The 21,619-nt window shown below is 44.2% G+C and overlaps 2 protein-coding genes and 3 non-coding genes across 5 annotated transcripts in view; 3 read left to right on the forward strand and 2 right to left on the reverse strand.

Moving 5' to 3' along the window:
- Window positions 1-18,105, reverse strand: part of LOC144698082 (uncharacterized) — a 126,372-nt gene extending 108,267 nt beyond the window's left edge. Inside the window, 2 exon segments of the mRNA XM_078570005.1 lie at window positions 17,087-17,175; window positions 18,013-18,105. Of these exon segments, the coding sequence (XP_078426131.1) occupies window positions 17,087-17,175; window positions 18,013-18,105 (182 nt within the window).
- The window catches only part of LOC144697683 (uncharacterized), a 672,764-nt gene that overhangs the window by 22,734 nt on the left and 628,411 nt on the right, over window positions 1-21,619 (forward strand). The window lies entirely within an intron of this gene.
- trnal-uag (transfer RNA leucine (anticodon UAG)) lies at window positions 7,774-7,855 on the forward strand. Its single transcript has one exon. It is a non-coding gene; the product is annotated as a tRNA-Leu (tRNA).
- On the reverse strand, window positions 11,489-11,560 carry trnae-cuc (transfer RNA glutamic acid (anticodon CUC)). The gene has a single exon. It is a non-coding gene; the product is annotated as a tRNA-Glu (tRNA).
- On the forward strand, window positions 21,257-21,338 carry trnas-uga (transfer RNA serine (anticodon UGA)). The gene has a single exon. It is a non-coding gene; the product is annotated as a tRNA-Ser (tRNA).

Below are 21,619 nucleotides of genomic sequence, written 5' to 3' on the forward strand. Positions count from 1 at the left end.
TTGGGGATAAAAAGGGGGGGATCGCAAATGGGGTGGGGATGGAGGAGAGAGTTCATGATCTAAAATTGTTGAACTCAATACTCAGTCCGGAAGGCTGTAAAGTGCCTAGTCGGAAGATGAGGTGCTGTTCCTCCAGTTTGCGTTGAGCTTCACTGGAACAATGCAGCAGGCCAAGGACAGACATGTGGGCATGAGAGCAGGGTCGACTGTTGAAATGGCAAGCAACAGGGAGGTCTGGGTCATGCTTGCAGACAGATCGAAGGTGTTCTGCAAAGTGGTCACACAGTCTGCGTTTGGTCTCTGCAATATAGAGGAAACCACATTGGGAGCAACGAATGCAGAAGACTAAATTGAGGGAAGTGCAAGTGAAATGCTGCTTCACTTGAAAGGAGTGTTTGGGCCCTTGGACCGTGAGGAGAGGGGAAGTAAAGGGGCAGGTGTTGCACCTTCTGCGGTTGCATGGGAAAGTGCCATGGGAGAGGGTTGAGGTGTAGGGGGTGATAGAGGAGTGGACCAGGGTGTCCCAGAGGGAACAATCCCTGCGGAATGCTGCCGAGAGTGTGAAGGGAAGATGTGTTTGGTGGTGGCATCATGCTGGAGTTGGAGGCAATGGCGGAGGATGATCCTTTGAATGTGGAGGCTGGTGGGGTGATAAGTGAGGACAAGGGGGACCCTATCATGGTTCTGGGACGGAGGGGAAGGTGTAAGGGCGGATGCACGGGAGATGGGTCGGACATGGTTGAGATCGGATAAATGAGCTAACCCCTTCCCACACTCGGAGCAGGTAAATGGCTTCTCCCCAGTGTGAACTCACAGGTGTATCAGCAGGTTGGATAACTGAGTGAATCGCTTCCCACACTCGGAGCAAGTGAACTGCCTCTCCCCAGTGTGAACTCTCTGGTGTATCAGCAGGTTTGATGACCGAGTGAATTCCTTCCCACACTCGGAGCAGGTGAATGGTCTCTCCCCAGAGTGAACTCTCTGGTGTGTCAGCAGGTGGGATGACTGACTGAATCCAAATGAATTTCCACGTGTTTTTTTCTTTAATCAAATGGGGGTTTCTGCCTCTACCACCAGCTCAGGCAGTGAGTTCCAGACCCCCCCACGCCCACTGAGTGAAACAAATTAATTGACAACTCCCGTCTAATCCTTCCATTAATTCTGTTAAATTGAATTGTTGGTTTTGCTGTGGCTCTGATGTTAATACTTTCCCCTTTATGTTGGAAGGCTATGTCAAATCTCATTGCTAAAAATTGAGCACAGCATTTTAAGTTGACATTCCCTCAGAGCAATGATTGAGTCCTGCACTTGTGGTGGTGTTTCCTTGAGATTTTAAACTGAGCCACCCCCCTCCCCCTTCCCTCTCAGGTGGGTGTAAAATTCCCCATGTCGCTATATCACAAAGAGCAGGGTCCCATGTCCTGTCCAATATTTATCCCCCAATCAACATCACAAGAACAGATTCTATGCTCATTGTGACGTTGCTGTGTGTGGGAGTTGCTGTGTTTCCTACTTTACAACAGTGAATCCACTTCCAAAGTACCTCATTGGCTGGAAAGCACTTTGGGATTCTGGTAGTGGGGAAAGGCGCTATATGAATATGAGGATTTCTTTATTTCTGAATCTATGTCCCTGGTTATTGATCTCTCTGCTCACGGAAATAGGTCCTTCCTATCCACTCTATCTCGGTGACTCATAATTTTATACACTTCAATTAAATCTCCCCTCAGCCTCCTCTGTTCCAAAGAAAACAACCCCATCCTATCCAATGTTTCCTCGAAGCTCATTTTGATTTGAATAAGGTTCAGAAGGAGTTCCCAAAAACTACCCCCTAATCTTATGAATCAGATCATTCTCATCTGGATCCTGTTTAATGTGGACCCGCCACTATCGGTCCCCCAGGAAGTGTCCATTCTAATTCTGTGACTCTGAACAGTTTTGTTGGTACAGGGGCTTGAGTGGAACTCGCTGCTTTTAAAGTGTCATCACTCATCGTAAATTAGGCCGCACCTACAAACTTGTCTCACGCACTTCCAGTGAAGTGGAGGGTGGTTTTCACATATATACTTGCAGCTGTGATATTAACAAAAGCACACAGGAGAAAGACTCAGTTTGAGCGGTGATACAGCAGGAGGAATGGAGAGCTGGGTTCACCCATGAAAGCAGCAAGGTTTTTAAAAATGGCATCTAACATGGGGCTTGAACTCACGATCCTGAGATTGCATCTCATGCATGACCAACTGTGCGAGCCAGACATACCAAAAGAACATCTCCATGTCTGTTATCACAGCGAGTTCACTTTCTGACTGAAATGGCAGAGAAGGTAATTGACCACTACTTTCCACTCAATCATCAATAACATCATTCACAGCTTCCGCTTCTCAGCTGCACCTCCTTCCAAACATTGTAATCCATTTTCCTCAGGGTTTGTTCCTGGATTTTATATTTACCTACTTTGTGTCCTCATTTTGAAATCAGATTCGCTTCAATATCCAACACAAATTGAATTGCAAACCTGACGGACAAACAATGGAAAACAAGCCACTCTCTAACACAAATTCCATGGTGCTCATTTTCAGATTCATAACTGTCAGATTTTCAATAACATGAAGGAATTTTACAGTGAAACGATTTAGAAAGTTGGTGTGACTTTTATTAGTGAGTGAACTCGGGTATTCTGTAAATGCTGCTCAGAGATTTAGTGACCAGGTTATAATGTACCTGCATTTTCCTGAGCCTGTGCTCGGTGTATTGAGAGGTTTGGGCCGGGTTGGAGTATCTTGCGTCTCAGGGATGGGCAGTAACCCGCTGATTGAAGGTGCAGCCGCTGCTTTCTGCTGGCAGCGGGTGATTGGAGAGTGCGGGGCTGGAATATTGCTGCTTTTCTGCTTTTCCCTGTCTCACTTACTGTGTAGCTGAGGAAGAGAGAATAATTGATGGGTTTGTTTGAATCCAATATTTTCATAGATTTCTAATATGTTAGACATAGTTACATGGTAGGTCTAAATGTTTTCTTGTTATATTTGAAATGAATATTCGAACAAGTTGCTTGTGAGGGAACTCACTGGGTAACAGTGTAGCTGGGCAATGTTTTCCTGCTGTTAAAGCACCCAGTGAGAACCCAGACCTGAGTGTCAATGACTGCTGATGGGTAGAAAACCGTGAAAGCTTCACTCCTGGATGTGTTCTGAACCACCAATCTTTTGGTTAACAGCGAATGCGCTGACCAATTGCACCACAGCAACTGATATAAAACCAGTCTGCAAGATATCCTGAACCAGGGAGTTAGCGAGTTAAAGCTTCAGATTGCTGCTACCGGAATGACAATTATTCTCTATCAGTTTTACTCTTCCAAAATAAAGGTTGGGACATTCACTGTGGATACATGGAAACAGTCTGATCCCACCCACTGCAGACACATCCATGTCACCGGGAACCAGCTCTCCTACAACCGGTGCCATCTTCCTTCGAGCGTTACGGTGTCTTGTCTTTTACCAAATATTCTGATTGTCCAGAAGCCGATATTAGGTTTGAATTCCTGATGTGCAGTAACGAGAATCCTTTCAATGTCTCAGGTCAGTTAATATCACTGATGACATCGGTGTCAATGTTCCAGCATCTGAAAGAAGGGAAAGGTGCCTTGACTGTCTCTGGTCAGTCGGACAGTTCACCCTTCATTCTCCTCTGTTTCAGGTTCCCAAAGAGTTTCTAAAGATTCACACAGCTTGGCGGGGAGGGTAGGGAAATGCTGGAGGGAGGTGGGGACGGGAGGTTTGATGGAGCAGATAGGGAAGAAACTGTTTCCATTGACCGGGGTCAGTAACCAGACACTGGGATTTAAGATAATTAAAGAAAGACAGGCTTGCATTTATATAGCACTTTTCCCGACCAGCGGACGTCTCAAAGCGCTATCCTGCCAATGAAGGACTTTTTGAAGTGTCGCCATTGTTGTGATGTAGGAAACACAACAGCCAATCACCGCTCAGCAAAATCCCACAAACAACAACGTCATAATGAGCGGACAATGTGTGTTTGTGACGTTGATTGAGGGATGAACAGGACACGTGGCTGTGAGATATTGTATTCCCTTAATATTTAGCATCAAACGTGAATTTTTGGACATTTGCTTACCATTAAATTAACAGATTTTGATCATGTTTCTGCCCAGTTTCAAAGCGGGGACCTTTCACATGTGATAACCACTCCAATACAGAACAATACCTGACAGAGCCAGAGGCAGCTACATATCATGTTAAACTGTGAGGTCCTGCAGCAGCACTTTGGGTCTTTGATTTGTGGAAATGGAATTCGGGTGGCAGATTTAGAAATGCTGCCGTCAAATTAATCTGATAATGTTATCATAAAATGACATAGCACGTGAGGAGACCATTCAGCCCTTCATATCAATAACAACTTTTTACGATGTTCTTTCTAATTAGTCTCCGTGTCGTTTTCTTTCTCCATAACCATGATCTTTGACACTTTCAAGTCATTGTCCAATTCCCTTTCGAAAACTCTGAGTTAAGAAAACCAATATTGAAAGAGGTGCCGGAGCTTCTGCAGTGTCCATGCTCAGTGTGTGAAAATTAGCAAAGTTTGCCTGACCCAATGACATGAAGAGTCAGACTGGGGATTCTTAAACAGCTTTCAAAAAAATGAAGTTCATTTCAAATGGAATTTGCAAAGGAATTTTATTCTGGCTGAGCATCTCCTCATCTTTCTCAGCTGATATATACAATCTAATTCCCCTCGCCGTACAGGCTGTTACAGAGGCTGCTATAGAAAAAAGGGAAAGGTTTGCTACAGCTATACAAAGCCCCGGTTAGTTCACACCTGGAGGACTGTGTATAGTTCTGGGAACGGCACCTTATAAAGGATCAATATTTGCCTTGAAAGGTTCAGAGGAGCCGCATTGATTAGGTTGGTGGGTTTTGGAAAATGAAAGTTGTACATCTGCAGCTTGTGGCACTAGTTCACTTCACTGTTCACTTCATGTTCATGTCTAACACACTCGATGAACAAGCCCTCTGTACTTGAACTAAACATGCTATTATTCGGCACTCCCTCTCCTGCCGCCCGGGTTTGGCCCTCAGCAAGGAATGTTGCTTTCTTGTTGCTGTGTGAACTGTCACAATGAACTGATCCTGGAGTCACTTTCCCCTGGGATCTACAAAACCCGTAACTTCTCTTCCTCTTTCATTCTCACTCTTTCATTCCCAGTTTGAGTCGGTTCTCCTGTCGGACTCTTCAACAAATCCATTTGGGTGGACAAGTGGCAGCTGGAATTTAATGCAGGGACGTGTGAAGTGATTCATGTTGGTCGGAAGAATGAGGAGATGCAACATCGAATAAAGTGTACAATTCTAAAGGGGTTTCTCTGTTACACAGTGAGTGGTTAGGATCAGGAATGCACTACCTGAGAGTGTGGGGGAGGCAGATTCAATCGCGGATTTCAAAAGAGAATTGGACAGAAAATGCAGGTCTCCGGGGAAAAGGTGGGGGAGTAGGACCAGGTGAGTTAGTTTCCAGAAGAGTAAGAGACCTCTCTTTTCAGAAAGAGATGTGGAAATTTTTTATCCCGCCGATGGTCTGTGGAATTATTTTCCCCAGAAAGCAGTGGAGGCTGGGTCATTGAATTTATTCAAGGCAGAATTAGACAGATTCTTGATAGACAAGGGAGTCAAGGCTTATATGAGGGGGGAGCGGTGGGGGAGCATGAAAGTGGAGTTGAGACCAGGACCAGATCAGACATGATCTTATTGAATGTTGAAGCAGGTTTGAAGGGCTGAATGGCCTCCTCCTGTTCAAAACTCCTGTGTTCCTCAGGCCAGGGCCAAATGTAACCTTGTCTTTGATTCTCCATGGGGGGGCTCGAGGGGCAAAATGTTTCCATTACTGCCCCAGTTGTTATGTTCTAATTCAGAGCTGGTCCCACTCAAAATAATGGTTGAAGGAGCATTCGCTGTCGTAAGCGTGGTTAAATGGCCTGATGAACTGAATTTAAATTGTGTGTTCAAACCCCACCGCTGTCAAAATTCCAGCTAATTCGTTTTCTTCGGTCTCTTCAGCAAATCCCTCAGGATGCGCTGGGGAAAGTTGTCGCCTGAAGTGCTTCATTTTCTTCGGAAAAATGAGGAGGGGTGATATAAATTACAAGGTGACCGGAAATAGGTGGGACCGAATCCAGTTTTCTCTGCTGCAACAATACTATGATTTTGGTTGAGCAACATGACCATTAGCCCAGCGACTGTAGTCGCGCTGAATGGTTAAGGCGATGGATTTAAAATCCATTGGGGTCTCCCCATGCAGTTTCGCCATCCTCCTGACTGCGCTGCTCACTGTTTCATCTTTCAGGTGCCCCCCGAATTAATTATTGGTTAAATGCAATAAAATCCTTCCAATCACTCGCGTGTGTTTTGTCCTGCTTCGCTTCTGCGTTCTTTCATTTCCATTCATCGAGAAGCACTCACCAAATCTGCAGTCGGAAATAGAACAAACACTAAGCCAAGTTGGTGGTATTCTTGTTTTCTGGGTGTTTGTCTCTCCTTAGGCCTCTGTCACTCTCGGTATTTCTGTCTGTGTGTGTTTCAATGTGGTTCAGTTCCCAGAGGAATGAACATATTTTTACCATTGCAAACTTTATTCACATTCGTTATCTATCTTCATGGTAAATGATAAAGTGAACAACAACTGGTTTAAAAGTTGCAAGAGCTACAACATGGGACTGCTTGTGTGACAATGGATTTTTCTTCCTGCAGTTCAGACTGGGACAAAAGTCACTCCTGATTAACCAATCACAATGAGCAGATCATGTGTGTTTGGCTGAAGGATAAACAGTGATCAGACCACATGGCTGTAAGGTACTGCCTTCAACATACATGAACCTGCAGATTTAGATAATGGTTCTGTGCAGTCTTGAACCAGGGATCTTATCATGTGTCAGGCAAATGTGACAATCACTGCACTGCAGAAACAGGAGATAACCGAAAAGTTCAATGGGCTTCACTGAAATGTTAAGCGGTGACGTCATGCAGCAGCACTTTGAGTCTTTGTTTTGAAGAAATGGAATTCGGCTGTTCTCATTAGGAATGCTGGAGACAGACTGATCAACAATGTCATCATCAAATGGCACAGAATGATAAGAGGTATTTTGGCCCAATGGATCTACGTCAGTTTTGTACAAAGAGCTTTCCAGTAATCTGAATTTCTTTGTCTCTGTCCATAACCCTGATTTTTTTTCTCCTCCTATCAAGTCATTGTCCAATTCCCTTTTGAAAACTCTGAGTTGAGAGGAACAATATTGAAAGAGGTACAGGAGCTTCTGCAGTGTCCATGCTCAGTGTGTGAAAATTAACAAAGTTTCCCTGACCCAATGACACGGAGAGTTGGATTCCGAATTTTTATTACTGTTATGAACATTTTAAAAATAGTTGATTTCAATCGAATGTTCTAAAAAAAATGTTTATTCTGACCAATCTCCTCATTTTTCTGAGTCGACAAACACAATCTAATCACCCTTTACCAACATTTCATTGAGCAAACACGCACAGTCACATAGGGAAAAAAAACATCATTTGAAAATCGAAATAATAAAACATTGAAATAAAAAAGTTACTACTGGAGATGACTTCTGTTTGTTACAAAGTGCAGGATGATCTGATTAACTGACGGAGTTGGTTCGAGATTCCCAATGACCGATTCCTGCTCCTTTGTTTCTGTTTTATTTTGGTGTCAACACCAGTGAAGGAAACGATGACTAACAGTACTCAGTGAGGTAGCGTGGCCGAGCGGACTAAGGCGCTGGATTTAGGCTCCAGTCTCTTTGGAGGCGTGGGTTCGAATCCCACCGCTGCCAAGTGCTTTGTCCTGTTTTTGGTGTCTGCAGCTGCCCCATTGGAACCAACAGATACCAGCTCACGGGTTTCGAATGCTTTTTGGTCTCCACAGGTTGGCTGGAATCCTGCCAACTACGCTTATTATCATTCCTGAATTTTGCAGTGTACCTGCACAATTAATTAACGATTAAGTTGAATAAGAACCACCCAAAATCTCCAGCGTTCTCAAATTCCCATTCGTCTGCAAGCATTCACAAAAGTTGCAGCTAAAAATGGAACAAAAACGGAGCCAGGTTGGTGTCAGGCTTGCTTTCTGGATATTTGTCTCTCTTTAGGGTCAATTCCTTGCCCTCTGTCAATGTTGGTGTATATGTCTGTGTATGCCAATGTGGTCAGTTCCTCATTTTTACCATTCAAACATTATTCACGTTAATTGTGTAGCTTCATATTAAGATGATACAGAGAACAAGAAGAGCAGATTTAAAAGATACAAGAGGAGTTTTCTTTCTTTTTTTTTTGACTGGAGACTTTTCAGCTTCTAAGGGTCGGGGTGGTACAAAGTGGGGAATGATGAAAATTTTCACCGAGCAACATTTAAACGGACAGATACCCAGTCCTTGTAGTTAAGTGGTTAAGGCAATGGGCACATCGAGAGAATGAGTTTGTATTTGTATTGCCTATCCTTCTTCTTCCGGTTAAAATCAAACCCAATAAACACCTGCATTCACTTTGAGCCGAGTGGATTCACGTTGCAGCCAAGTGGCCTGGTCAGGGATTAACCCTCAACCAATAGCACGTGGTCTGCTCATTGTGACGTGCCTGATTATGACTGTTTCCTGAGCGGTGAATGGCTGCCGTGTTCCCAACATTACAACAATGACTGCACTTCAATAAAAGCAAAACACTGCGGAAATCTAGAAAGGAAAACAGGAAATGCAGGGAAAACGCAGCCGGTCTGACAGCATCTGTGGAGACAGAAACCTGCTGAGCATTTCCAAAATTTTCTGTTTTTATTTCAAAAAGTACTTAATTGGTTGGAAAGTTGTTTGAGACATCCACTGGTCGGGAATAGCGATATTAAAATGCAAGCCTGTCTTTCTTTAATTATCTTAACTCCCAGTCCTCTGGTTACTGACCCCCGTCAGTGGAAACAGTCTCTCCCTATCCGCTCCATCAAACCGCATGTCCCCATTGACCCCACCCCCATCATTTTGAACAGCTCCGTGAAACCTTCATTTAACCTTCTTTATTTTAAAGAGAACAATCCCGGTCTCTATAATCTCTCCACAAAACTGAATTTCCTCATCCCTGGACATGATGCAAGGCGGAGGATTGAGACGAGATTTTGGAAAATATTGTCAGTTGGCAGGAAGGAAAATGAAGAAGGAAACAAAACAGAAAACCCACTTGCCAGCTTTGTAAATCTTCAGAAAGACTTTGGGAACCGGAATCAGAGGAGAATGAAGGGTGAACTGTCCGACTGACCAGAGACAGTCAAGGCACCTTTCCCTTCTTTAAGACGCTGGAACATTGTGAAATTAACTGATCTGAGACATTGAAAGGATTCTCGTTACTGCACATCAGGAATTCAAACCTAATATCGGCTTCGGGACAATCAGAATACTTGGTAATAGACAAGACACGCAAAAGTTCGAAGGGAGACGGCACCGGTTGTAGGAGAGCTGGTTCTCGGTGACATGGATGTGTCTGCAGTGGGTGGGATCAGACTGTTTCCATGTATCCACAATGAATGTCCCAACCTTTATTTTGGAAGAGTAAAACTGATAGCGATCTGGGTCGTGGCAATCTGAAGATTAGACTCAGTGACTCCCTGTCTGGGATAGCTTGGAGGCGGGGCTTGTATCTGTGGCTCAGGAGAAACACAGGTAGATTGTATCCCGGTCACTAAACCTCCGGGCAGCATTTACAGAATTCCCGAGTGAGTGAGTCACAAATAAAAGTCACACCAACTTTCTAAACCTTATCACTGTAAAATTCCTTCATTTGATTGTAATGCTGACTGTTGTGAATGAGCACCATGGGATTTGTGTTACCGAGTGACATTTTTCCATTGTTTGTCCGTCAGGTTTGCAATTCAATTTGTGTTGGATGTTGATGCGAATCTGATTTCAAAAAGAGGTCACAAAGCAGGTAAACATTAAATCCAGGAGAAAATCCTGAGGAAAATGGATCACAGTATTTGGAAGGAGGTGCAGCTAAGAAGTGGAAGATGTGAATGATGTTATTGATGATTGAGAGGAATGCATTGCAACCTTCGGGCATTTGTAGGCCGATTACGCTCCACATTTTAAAATTCCGATCAAGTTGAGGCATTAGGTGGAAAGCAACAGTATTAACCATGTATGTTGAGATACGAAGCTATATTTGGCATGCCGTGCTAGCTCAGTCGGTAGAGCATGTGGCTCTTAATATCAGGTTCGTAGGTTCGAGCCCTAAGCTGGGCGGTGTAAAAAGTTTAAAAATCTGATTAAGAGTCGTACGGACTAGAAACATTGGCCCTGTTTCTCCCTCCAGCTGCTGAGGTTTTTCCAGCATTTTCTGTTTTTGTTCCAGGTTTCCACCATTCGCAGTAATTTGCTTTTATCTTTTAACTTTTAAATATTGTTGCTTAAATACAAAAACACCAAATAATCACAGCGGCTCCTGTGAAACTTACAAGTCAGACGTTCACCACTGAAAGCAACTGACACACATCAAATTCAAAGCACTTTATTGTCGCATCTCTTTCTGCTTCTGTTCCTGCCTCGCCTGCAGCTTCCTCTGCCCGTGCAGCTCCCAGGTCAATTCGCTGCTTGATGCAGACACAGTCAGTTCGTGGGGATGGATAAAAATCGTGGGTAAAGAGACACCTGGATCTCACCTTCCTAGTTCTCCCAGATAATGATTACAGGAATGTGCACAGTGCCGATTATCCACAGTCACACTCTCCTCCCAGTTGTTCAGCTTTTGAATTAATTTTCACACTGGGTTTCGATGTGAAGAAAGCAGAGCTGTGATAGGCTTATATTGTTCAGCAGACGTCCTGCAAGAATGTGTATAACAGGCTGGTGATAAAAGTGGTCTTTGGACGCGGTGAGCTCCAGGGAAGGATTGGCACCATTAATGTGTCGCTCAATTAGTCTCGTGACAAATCTCGTGCTGGAAATGAGAAGAAAACTCGCTGAATTTGCTCCGTGTTTTGGTTTCAAAAGAGCTGAATACAAGGTAAGAAAGCGCATCTCGATCGAGTGGGTTACAAAATGTCAGAATGAACCGTACTGTTGGGAAACATAAAATTATAGAAAGTCACAGCACAGAAAGTGGCCATTCGGCCGGGCGTGCTGCTTTCAAAGAGCGGTAGTGATTGGTTCATCCATCAGGAGTGATATTTGTGCCAGTGCAAACAGTAGGCAGCAAAATTCGTACTTCTCCCATCCATATTTTGCCTCACACCAACATTTCTATAGTCAGTGCTTTGCAACCAACCTCTTATCCTCTTCCTTCATTCCCTCACTCCACTTGAACCAAGTGTGATGTTTTCCAGTTCTTGGGGTGAAACGTCAGCCCTCACTTCTCTGATTCTGGTGGAGCTTTTAAACGTTTCCAATCAATGAGTAAACAGCTCTCGTTCCGAAAAACTCAATAACTCGATATTCCCTGACCGGGAATCGAACCCGGGCCGCGGCGGTGAGAGCGCCGAATCCTGACCACTAGACCACCAGGGAAGCTGGAGTAATATTTTTCGATTTGGCTTATCTACGCTACTTTTGCCTAATGTTTTTCAGTTCACATCTCTTTCACCACAAACCTGCCTGTTTAGGTCCAAGATAAACGACTTCTTCAGCCAATGAAAACAACGGTTGCTGTGAGCTGGAACATGAAATCGACAGTGAGGTGAAATAGCCCCACAAGCTGCTCATGTGCAACTTTCAATTTCCAAAACCCTCCACCCTATTCGCTGTTGGTCCAATGGAAGCGCCAATCCCGAGTCACTGGACATCAGGGAAACTACCAATAAGGATTATGGAGGCAAGTTTTCACTTTTTTTTTCATTCCCGATCTCTTTCACCAGAGACAACTTTCTCCGGCCAAATGATCTGTTTAAGTTGAACACAAGCGACTTCTTAACCAATGAGAAGAACCATTGCTGTTAGCTGGAACATGAAATAGATACTTTCCTCCTTTAAGACAGTTCTTAAAGCCTCCCCCTTTGAACGAGCTTTTAGTCATCTGACCGAATATGAGGCCCAGTGTCACACTTTGTTATAGAATGATCCTGGGGAACGCATTGTGATGTTTCAACAGGTTAAAGGCGCTTTATATATACAAGTTGTTATTGTAGGATAAATAAAGAAAGGGCCACTCTCCTGTTCTATCTTTCACGCTGATACTTTTCTCATCGACATTTTAACCTGAACTAATGTGAATCAAGTTTCCGACGTTAAAAAAGTTTTCACCCCCTGAGGGAACTGAACCACACTGACAATCACAGAGGAACAGACACAGAAATATACACCGAGAGTGACAGAGGCTTAAGGAGAGACCCACACCCAGAAAGCAAGGATGTCACCAACTTGGCTCAATGTTTGTTCCATTTCCAAAAGCAAATTTCCTGAATGCGGACAAATGAATGGAAATCAGAAAATACGGACGTATTTGGATATGTTTCCTTCTAATTGACTGATAATTAATTTGGTTAAAATCACAAATGGTGAAAAATTTAGTCAGCAGGATTCCAACCGTCGTGTTCATATTTACAACAAACGTAAATTATCGAACTTTCACTCACTCGAATAAAAAAGCTTGGATAATGCTCTTATTTGGTTTCAAACCACAGCTCCATCATATGTGAAGCGAATATGACCCCACTCGCCTCTATAAAGCCTGCGCTGTAAAGAGCCCAATGGAGCTGTCTGGAATGTTAAGCGGTGACGTCATGCAGCAGCACTTTGGGTCTTTGTTTTGAAGAAATGGAATTCGGCTGTTCTCATTAGGAATGCTGGAGACAGACTGATCAACAATGTCATCATCAAATGGCACAGGGCAGTAACAGGACCTTACACCCATGGTGTCTATGTCAGTTTTGCACAAAGAGCTTTATAATTAATGACAATTTCCTTCTCTTTCTCCTTAACCCTATTTTTTTTTTCGCTTTCAAGCCATTGTCCAATTACCAATTGGAAACTCGGTGTTAAGAAACCCAATGTTGAAAGCTTCAGCTGGTTCCTCACTTGAGCAAATACGTCAGACTTTGCAGGGCTTTACTTTGGTCAGAAGAACAAGGCAATATAATTTGCAGGCTAACCTGAATCTTTTCTTAAATTCATTCATGGGATGTGGGCTTCGCTGTCTGGGCCAGCATTTATTGCCCATCCCTAATTGCCCTAGGGAAGGTGATCTGCCTTCTTGAACCGCTGCAGTCCATGTGGGGTAGGTACACCAACAGTGCTGTTAGGAAGGGTGTTCCAGGATTTTGACCCAGTGACAGTGAAGGACAACAATATATTTCCAAGTCAGGATGGTGAGTGACTTGAAGGGGAGATTCCAGGTGGTGGTGTTCCAATCTATCTGCTGCCTTGGCCCTTCTGCCTGGTAATATTCGTGGGTTTGGGCGCTGCTGTCTAAGAAGCCTTGGTGAATTCCTACAGTGCATCTTCTAGATGGTACACACTGCTGCTACTGTGTATCGGTGGTGAAGGGAGTGAATGTGGATGTGGTGCCAGTCAAGCAGACTGCTTTGCCCTGGACGGTGTCCAGCTTCTTCATTGTACTGGGGACTGCACTCATCCAGGCTAGTGGGGAGTATTCCATCAGACTCCTAAATTGTGCCTTGCAGATGGTGGACAGGCTTTGGGGAGTCAGGAGGTGAGCTACTCGTTGCACGATTCCTAGCGTCTGACCTGCTCTTGTAGCCACAGTATGGCTAGTCCAGTTCAGTTCCAGGTCAATGGTAACCCCCTGGATGTTGATAGCGGATTATTCAGTGCTACAAATGCTATTGAGCATCAAGGGACGATGGTTGGATTCCCTCTTGTTGGAGATGGTCACTGCCTGACACTTGTGTGGCGCGAATGTTACTTGCCACTTGTCAGCCCAAGTCTGCATATTGTCCAAGTCTTGCTGCATTTCGACATGGACTGCTTCAGTATCTGAGGAGTCGTGAATCATGGTGAACATCGTGCAATCATCAGTGAACATCCCCACTTCTGACCTTATGATGGACGGAAGGTCATTAGTGAAGCTGGTTTGGCCGAGGACACTATCCTGAGAACGTCCTGCAGTGATGTCCTGGAGCTAAGATGACTGACCTCCAACAACCACAACCATCTCCCTTTGTGCCAGGTATGACTCGAACAAGCAGAGAGTTTCCCGCTGATTCCCATTGACCCCAGTTTTGCTCGGGCCATGCCACATTCTGTCAAATGCTGCCTTGATGTCAAGGGCAGTCACTCTCACCTCACCTCGGGAGTTCAGCTCTTTTGTTTATGTTTGAACCAAGGCTGTAACGAGGGCAGGAGCTGAGAGGCCCTGGCGGAACCCAAACTGGACATCAGTGAGCAGGTTATTGCTAAGTCAGTGCCGCTTGATGGCACTGTTGATGATTCCTTCCAATACCTTCCTAATGATGGAGAGTAGACTGATGGGGCGGTAATTGGCCGGGTTGGGTCATTCTCACTTTTTCATTCCCAGTTTGGTGGGAAGAACGAGGAGAGACAGCATAAATTGCAGGGTTCTGGGGAAAAGGTCATGTCATGGCAATGAAAATGGCAATGACAGAAAGACTGCTTTCTCTGTTGTAAATATTTTATAATTTCATACAAATACTAGTAGTGTAGAAGGATTTTCTGTAGTCGTGGCTGAGTGGTTAAGGCAACGGATTATAAATCTATTGGAGTTACCCCGCACAGGTTTGAATTCTGCCGACTATGTTTCTCATTATTTCTGATTTTAACCGTGCACCGACAGAGCTAATTATCTTTTGAATCGGGGAAAAGTGCTCCACCTGTGTTTGCTTATTTCCATTCATTTGTCAGCCTTCTGCAAATCTCCAGTCGGAAATGGAAAAAAAAACCTGAGCCAATTTGGTGACATGATTTCATTCTGGCATTTGTCTCCCCTTAGGCCTCTGTCTCTCTCTGTGTATAACTCTGTGTGTGTTCCTCTGTGTGGGCCAATTTTGTTCAGTTCTCCAAGGAGCTGAACACATTTTTACGAACACAAGCTGTATTCACATTAGTTGTGGAACTTCACATTACAATGTTACAGTGAAAAATATGAGGATGAAAGAGGCAAGAGGAGTTTGTTTCTTCCTATGTATGGACTACAACAACTTATATTTATAAAGCTCCTTTTTCCTAATGAAACGTCACAAGGCGTTCCCCAGGATCATTATATTACAAAGTGTGACACCGAGCCACATATTCGGTCAGATGACTAAAAGCTCGGTCAAAGGGGGAGGCTTTAAGAACTGTCTTAAAGGAGGAAAGTATCAATGGTTCTTCTTATTGACTGAAGACGTCACTTGTGTTCATCCGACACAGACCATTTGGCCAAGGAAACTTGTCTCTGGTGAAAGAGAAGTGGAATGAAAAAATGCCATAAGCAGCCTGAATGTGTCCTACTGCTGGGTTAATGGTTAGAATAGGGTAATTTTATCAGTACAGCCTGCGTTCGATTCCTGGTTAGGGAGTTGAAACTTATTCCTCCTGGGCAAGCTGTTCAAATCAATGTGATTGATTTGCTGTTTGAAAATAACACAGTATAGCTCTGCTCGAATTGGTGGAGTGAGAGTGGAAGTTTCACATCAGAGCTGGAAATGTCTCAAGGGCAAAACTCGGGAACAAACCCAGAGTCGGAGTGAGGGGGTGACAATAAAAGAGAAGGGCTGTGATAGGTTACAAAACACTGACTATAGAGCTGGTGGTGCACGACAGAATATTATTCCTGTATTACCCATGTCACAAGCAGATCTAATTTCCTGAATTACCTCATGCCCAACATCACCGATACAGTTTAGTGGCCTATAAACAACTCCCAGCAATGTTTGCTGCCTCTTGCTGTGTCTTATCTCCACCCAAACTGATTCTACATCTTGATCCTTCGATCTAAGACCCTCTCTCACTAATGTACCGATCTCGTTCCTTATTAACAGCGCTACCCCACCACCTTTCCCTTTTTGTCCATTCTTCTAAAATGACGAATATCTTTGGGTATTCACGCCAACCAATCACACTGCGCTTTGAAAGCAGCACACAGGGCCGAATGGCCTCTTTCTTTGCTGTAACTTTCTGTCATTTTATGTTTCCTAACACCACGGTTAAGATGAACTTTCTTATCTTCCATGTGATGCTTTGAATTCAAGACAATGGGCAAATGCAGCGAGTTTTCTTATCATTTCGAGGACAGAATCTGGAACCGGACTCGTTGAACGACATTTAAATGGCCTCAATCGTCAGATACAGCTCACCGATTCTAATCAGGCACCGTGAGCATCAGCCTGTTTTATACATTCTTGCTGTAAATCTTCTGAGCTATAAGCTGATCACAGCTCCACTTTCTGCACATTGAAAGACAGTGTGAAAATATTCACTATTTCAAATCTTAACAACGCGCACATTTGTGATTTTCAGTGTGTGTCAATGTGGTTCAGTTTCCCATTTTTACCACCCAAACATTATCCATGTTAGTTCTCTGACTTCATATCAGCAAAAAAAAAAAGCAGTTAACAGGACATTTCTCTCTTTTCTTTGAGTGGAGACTGTTCAGCAACTAAACGTCCGGATGTTACAAAGTGGATGATGATTAAAGTTTTCACATGACCTTATTAAGTAGCTGAGAATGCTCGAGGGGCCGAATGCCCAATTCCTGAACATTATTTTTTATATTCTAATTCAGTGTCAATGTTGGTGAGGACAATGTTTGTGTCTAATCTGAATGTGGTAGTGAGGCCGAGCCGGCTCAGCCGCTGGTTCAGGTTTCGATCTCTCTGATGATTTGGGCTTCACTCCCACCGCTGCCAAACTTTCTGGTGGTTTATTATTTGAGGCGCTTCCCAAAGATTCTCCGTGCGGTGAAGGGGCAGCTGATCTGTGCCGTGTTGTACTTCAGTTGGAAGAATGAGGAGAGACAGTGTAAATCCCAGGGTGACTGGGAAAAGTTGGGGCAATGGCACGGACTGGAAGACCTTCTTTCACTGGAACTTCCTGTATTCATTCTATTTTTTTTTTTAAAAAACAACATGCAGCCTTTACCAAGTTGTCCTGGCCGAGTGGTTGAGGCGTTTTTCCACGTGGTTCCAATCCTGCCAACTCCCCTTCTTCTCATTCCTGACTGACACAAACTGTCTGCAGAATAAATTATCCGTCAAATGAAAAAGCAAACCACCCAAACACCCCCTTGTTTCTAACTTCCGTTCATCTGCAAACATTCACTACATTTGGCCCCTGAAATGGAACAATAATTGGCCAAGTTGGTGACATCCCTGCTTTCTGGGTGTTTGTCTCAGCTTCGGCCTCTGTCACTCTCGGTGTATATCGCTGTGTTTGTCAATGTGGTTCAGTTCCCCGACAGGCCAACGCATATTCACCATCACAAACTTAACTCACATTAGATGTGCGGCTTCATATTAAAATGTCAAAGAGAAAAATATCAGGATGATCGATGCAAGTGGAGTTTGCAATGTTTGGAAGGAGGTGCAGCTAAGAAGTGGAAGATGTGAATGATGTTATTGCTGATTGAGAGGAATGTATTGTAACCTTGGGACTTTTGTAGGCCGATTACCTTCTACACTTTGAAATTCAGAACAAGCTGAGGCTCCAGGTAGAAAACAACATTGATCTCCCTGGATGTTTGCATAGGAAGCAAACACCGTGCATGCCCGGCTAGCTCAGTCCAAAGTGCATGTGACTCTTAATCTCAGGGTCGTCGGTTCGAACCCCACGCTGGGCGCCGTCTGTTTTTAAAGCTTTGCTGTTTTCAAGGGTGATTCCCCAGCTCCCCATTCCTCCGGCAGTGTCACCGCTCAAATTGTGTCTCTCTCCATCCCACTTTGTTAATGTCACATCCGCAGGTTCCTGAACGAACACTGCCCTCGGCTTCACTGGAAGTCAGAGGGTTTGGTGCTTTCACCACCGCAGCCGATGTCCAATTCCCAGTCAGGGAAAACCTAATTTCTTACCGCTGTGTGAACAGTCACAATGCACAGGAATTCCTCGAATAAACTGTTAAAACGAACCTGGAATTTAATGTCAGGATGTATGAAGTGATTCATGTTGGTTGAAAAAATTAGTAGAGGCAACATCAAACAAAGTGTACAATTCTGAAGGGGTTTCTCTGTTACTCAGCGAGTATTTAGGATCTGGAATGCACTACCTGAGAGTGTGGGCGAGGCAGATTCAGTCGCGGATTTCAAAGGAAAATCAGGCAGAAAATGCAGGTCTCCGGGGAAGTGGAACCAGGTGAGTTAGTTTCCAGAAGAGTAAGAGGTCTCCCTTTTCAGACGGAGATGATGAGATATTTTCCCCCTCCGACGGTGGTTAGTCTGTGGAAATATTTTCCCCAAATGACAGTGGAGGCTGGGTCACTGAATTTATTCAAGGCAGAATTAGACAGCTTTTTGATCGAGAAGGGGTTATGGGGGTTGGGGGCAGACAGGAAATTGGAGTTGAGACCACAACCTGATCAGCCATGAGCTTATTGAATGGTGGAGCAGTCGCAAAGGGCAGAATGGCCTCCTCCTGCTGCTAAATCCCATATTTCAATGACCCGGGCCGAATGCTCTCTATCTGTGGTGTAACATTAGCTGTCATTTTGTGATATTATGCGGGGCTCCAGGGGCAAAATGGTTCCATTCCTACTCCTATTTGTTATGGTCTAATTCAGCGCTGATACCACTCAAGGCAATGGTTACGGTGCTTCTGTTTGCTCTGTCGGTGTGTGTCCGAGCGGCCCAAAGTCCTGAAATTCGGATGTAGTGTTTTATGAAACGTGGGTTTTAGTGCCTTATGAAGCGTGGGTTCAAATCCCACTGCGATCGAAATTTCAATTAGTTTGTCTTTTTCACAAATCCATTGGGATGCGCTCGGGGCAGCTGACGCCTGCGGTGCTTTATTTTGGTCGGAAGAACGAGGAGAGGCGATAAAAATTGCAGGGTGACCGGAAGTAGGTGAGGCCAAGTGCCAGCTTTATCCCACTGTAACCTTTCTGCAATTTTAGCTCAACAACGTTCACATAGCTGCAGTTGATGTAGTCGTGGCTGAGTAGTTAAGTCTATGGGTTTGGTAATCCATTGGGGTTTCCACGCGCAGGTTCGAGTCCTGCCGACTTCGCTGTTCCTTGTCATGCCTTTTGCTGTCTCGACAGCTAATTGCTGGTGAAATGAAATCAGAAGCTTCCAAATTCTGCAGCGTTTTTTTCCGCTTCACTTGCGCGCTCTTTCATTTCCGTTCATCTGAAAGCATTCACCAAATCGCCAGAAATGGAAGAAAATTGAGCCAAGTTGGTGACATGGGTGTTTGTCTCTCTTCAGACCTCTGTCCCTCTCGGTGTATATGTCTGTCTGTGCTCCTCTGTGTGTGTCAGTGTGGTTCAGTTTACCAATGGGTGAACACATTTTTACCATCGCGAAATTTGTTCACTTTTGTAATGTATCTTCGTGGTAAATGGTACAGAGAATAACAACAGGTTTAAATGTTGCCAGATATGATTGCCACTTCTTGTGTTTATTTTTGAGTGGAGACTGCTTGTTGACTCAGTGCCCGAATGTTACACAGCGGAGGATGATTGAAATTTTCACTGAGCAACATTTAAATAGTGGATTGCCCTTGTGTCCTTTTCATGTAGTCAGCATGTGAGAGAACCAGGAAGATAGATCATGTTTTATCTTTACACTGTCATCTGCAAACCCATCCCTTCCGGAAGCTTTGAGACTTCCATTCTCTGTCCCTGCTTTCCAGGGAAAGCTTGTGTTCATGAACTGACTGTGTCTGCATCAAGCAGCTAATTGACCTGGGAGCTGGATGGGCAGAGGGAGCTGAAGGCGAAGCAGGGACAGAAGCAGAAACAGATGCGACATGAAATTGTTTATTATTTGATGTGTGCCAGTTACTTTCAGTGATGAATGTCTGCCGTGTGCTCCCTTGTAAGGTTTACAGGACCCGCAGTGAAGAGGTTGGTGGGTTTTGGAAATTGAAATTTACACAGGAGCAGCTTGTGAGACTATTTCACCTCACTGTCGATTTCGTGTTCCAGCTCCCAGAAACGGTTGTCCTCAATGGCTGAACAATTGCCATTGAACAAGCCCTTCCTGTTCCAAGTAAACGCGCCATTTTGTAGGACAAACTTATCCCTGGTGAAGCGGGTCTGAAGCGAGGAAATGGCAAAATTGGAGTGGACGAAACATTCTGCAAGGCTTATGGACAGTGTTCGGAACGAGGAGGTGAAGGAAAAAAACACACACGGGCTGTGAAAGGTTGTTTGGTGGAGAACTGAGTAGAGGGATAGAGTGACGTGTACACAAATCTTCGAAGGTAGCAGGGCAAGCTGATCTCTCTGCTTTCTTTAAAAATAGCTCATGTGGTCCTTGGCTTCATTAATGGAGGCTTGGAGTTCAAAAGCAAACTGATGATGCTGAATCTTTGTAAATCATTTATTGAACCTCAGCTGAAATATTATGTTCACACTTTGGGAAAGATGTCAAGTCTTTGGAGAGGTTACGGGCAGTATTCACATGAACTGTGTCAGGGATAAGCTATTTCAATCATGTGGAGAGGCGGCAGAATCTGGTATTATTCTCACAGGATGGAGGAAACAGAAATGGGAATTTGGTCCAACCAGTCCGCTCCGGGGTTTATGATCCACCTCAGCCTCCTCCAATTTCCCTTCATTTAAATCTACAATTGTAACTATTTATTCCCTTCTCCCTTAAATACTTGCCTAGTTTCCTCTTAAATGTATCTGTACTATTCATTTCAACCACTCCCTGTGGCAACGGGTTCCACATTCCCACCACTCTCTGGGTAAAGAAGCTATTACACTGTTTCACCTCACTTCATGTTCATGTCTAAGACACTCGATGCTGTTATTGGCTGAACAAGTCTTCTGTGTTTGAACTAAACACGCTCCCACTGCTGGCCCTCCTCAGGGAATGTTGTTTTCTTGTTGCTGTGTGAACTGTCACAATGAACTGTCCCCGGAGTCTTTTTCCCTGGGATCGACAAAACCCATCACTTCTCTTCCTCTCTCATTCTCACTCTTTCATTCCCAGTTTGGGAGGGAGAACGAGAAGGGACAGTATAAATTGCAGGGTTATGGGGAAAAGGTTGGGTTGTGGCAGTGACAGGGCAGGAAGAAGGCCCTCTTTCTCTGCTGTAACTATTCTATGATTTCATATATGAAATATATATATTTCACTGTCCAGGTCTGTAGTCGTGGCCGAGTGGTTAAGGCGATGGATTTGAAATCCATTGGGGTTACCCCGCGCAGGTTCAAATCCTGCCGACTACGTTTTCCATTATTTCTGATTTTAACCATTGATATCAGAAACAGTAAATTGATTCGACATTTTCACAACACCTGCAGTAGCAAAGTTTGACCAGTAGGTGGCAGTGAAACCGTGATTGTTCACATCACATCAAGCAGGCGCTGTCTCAATTATTAGTGCACTTGGCACTGTCTCTGTTCAGATTAAATTAGACGCCGTTTATATTTCTATTACACTAGGACATGTCTCTTATCATATTAGCGAAGGTCATCTCTCAGTTGTTTCTATACTGGACTAGGGCACC

Source organism: Cetorhinus maximus, chromosome 23 (assembly GCF_964194155.1).
Source record: "Cetorhinus maximus chromosome 23, sCetMax3.hap1.1, whole genome shotgun sequence".
In the NCBI taxonomy this organism is placed as follows: Eukaryota; Metazoa; Chordata; class Chondrichthyes; order Lamniformes; family Cetorhinidae; genus Cetorhinus; species Cetorhinus maximus.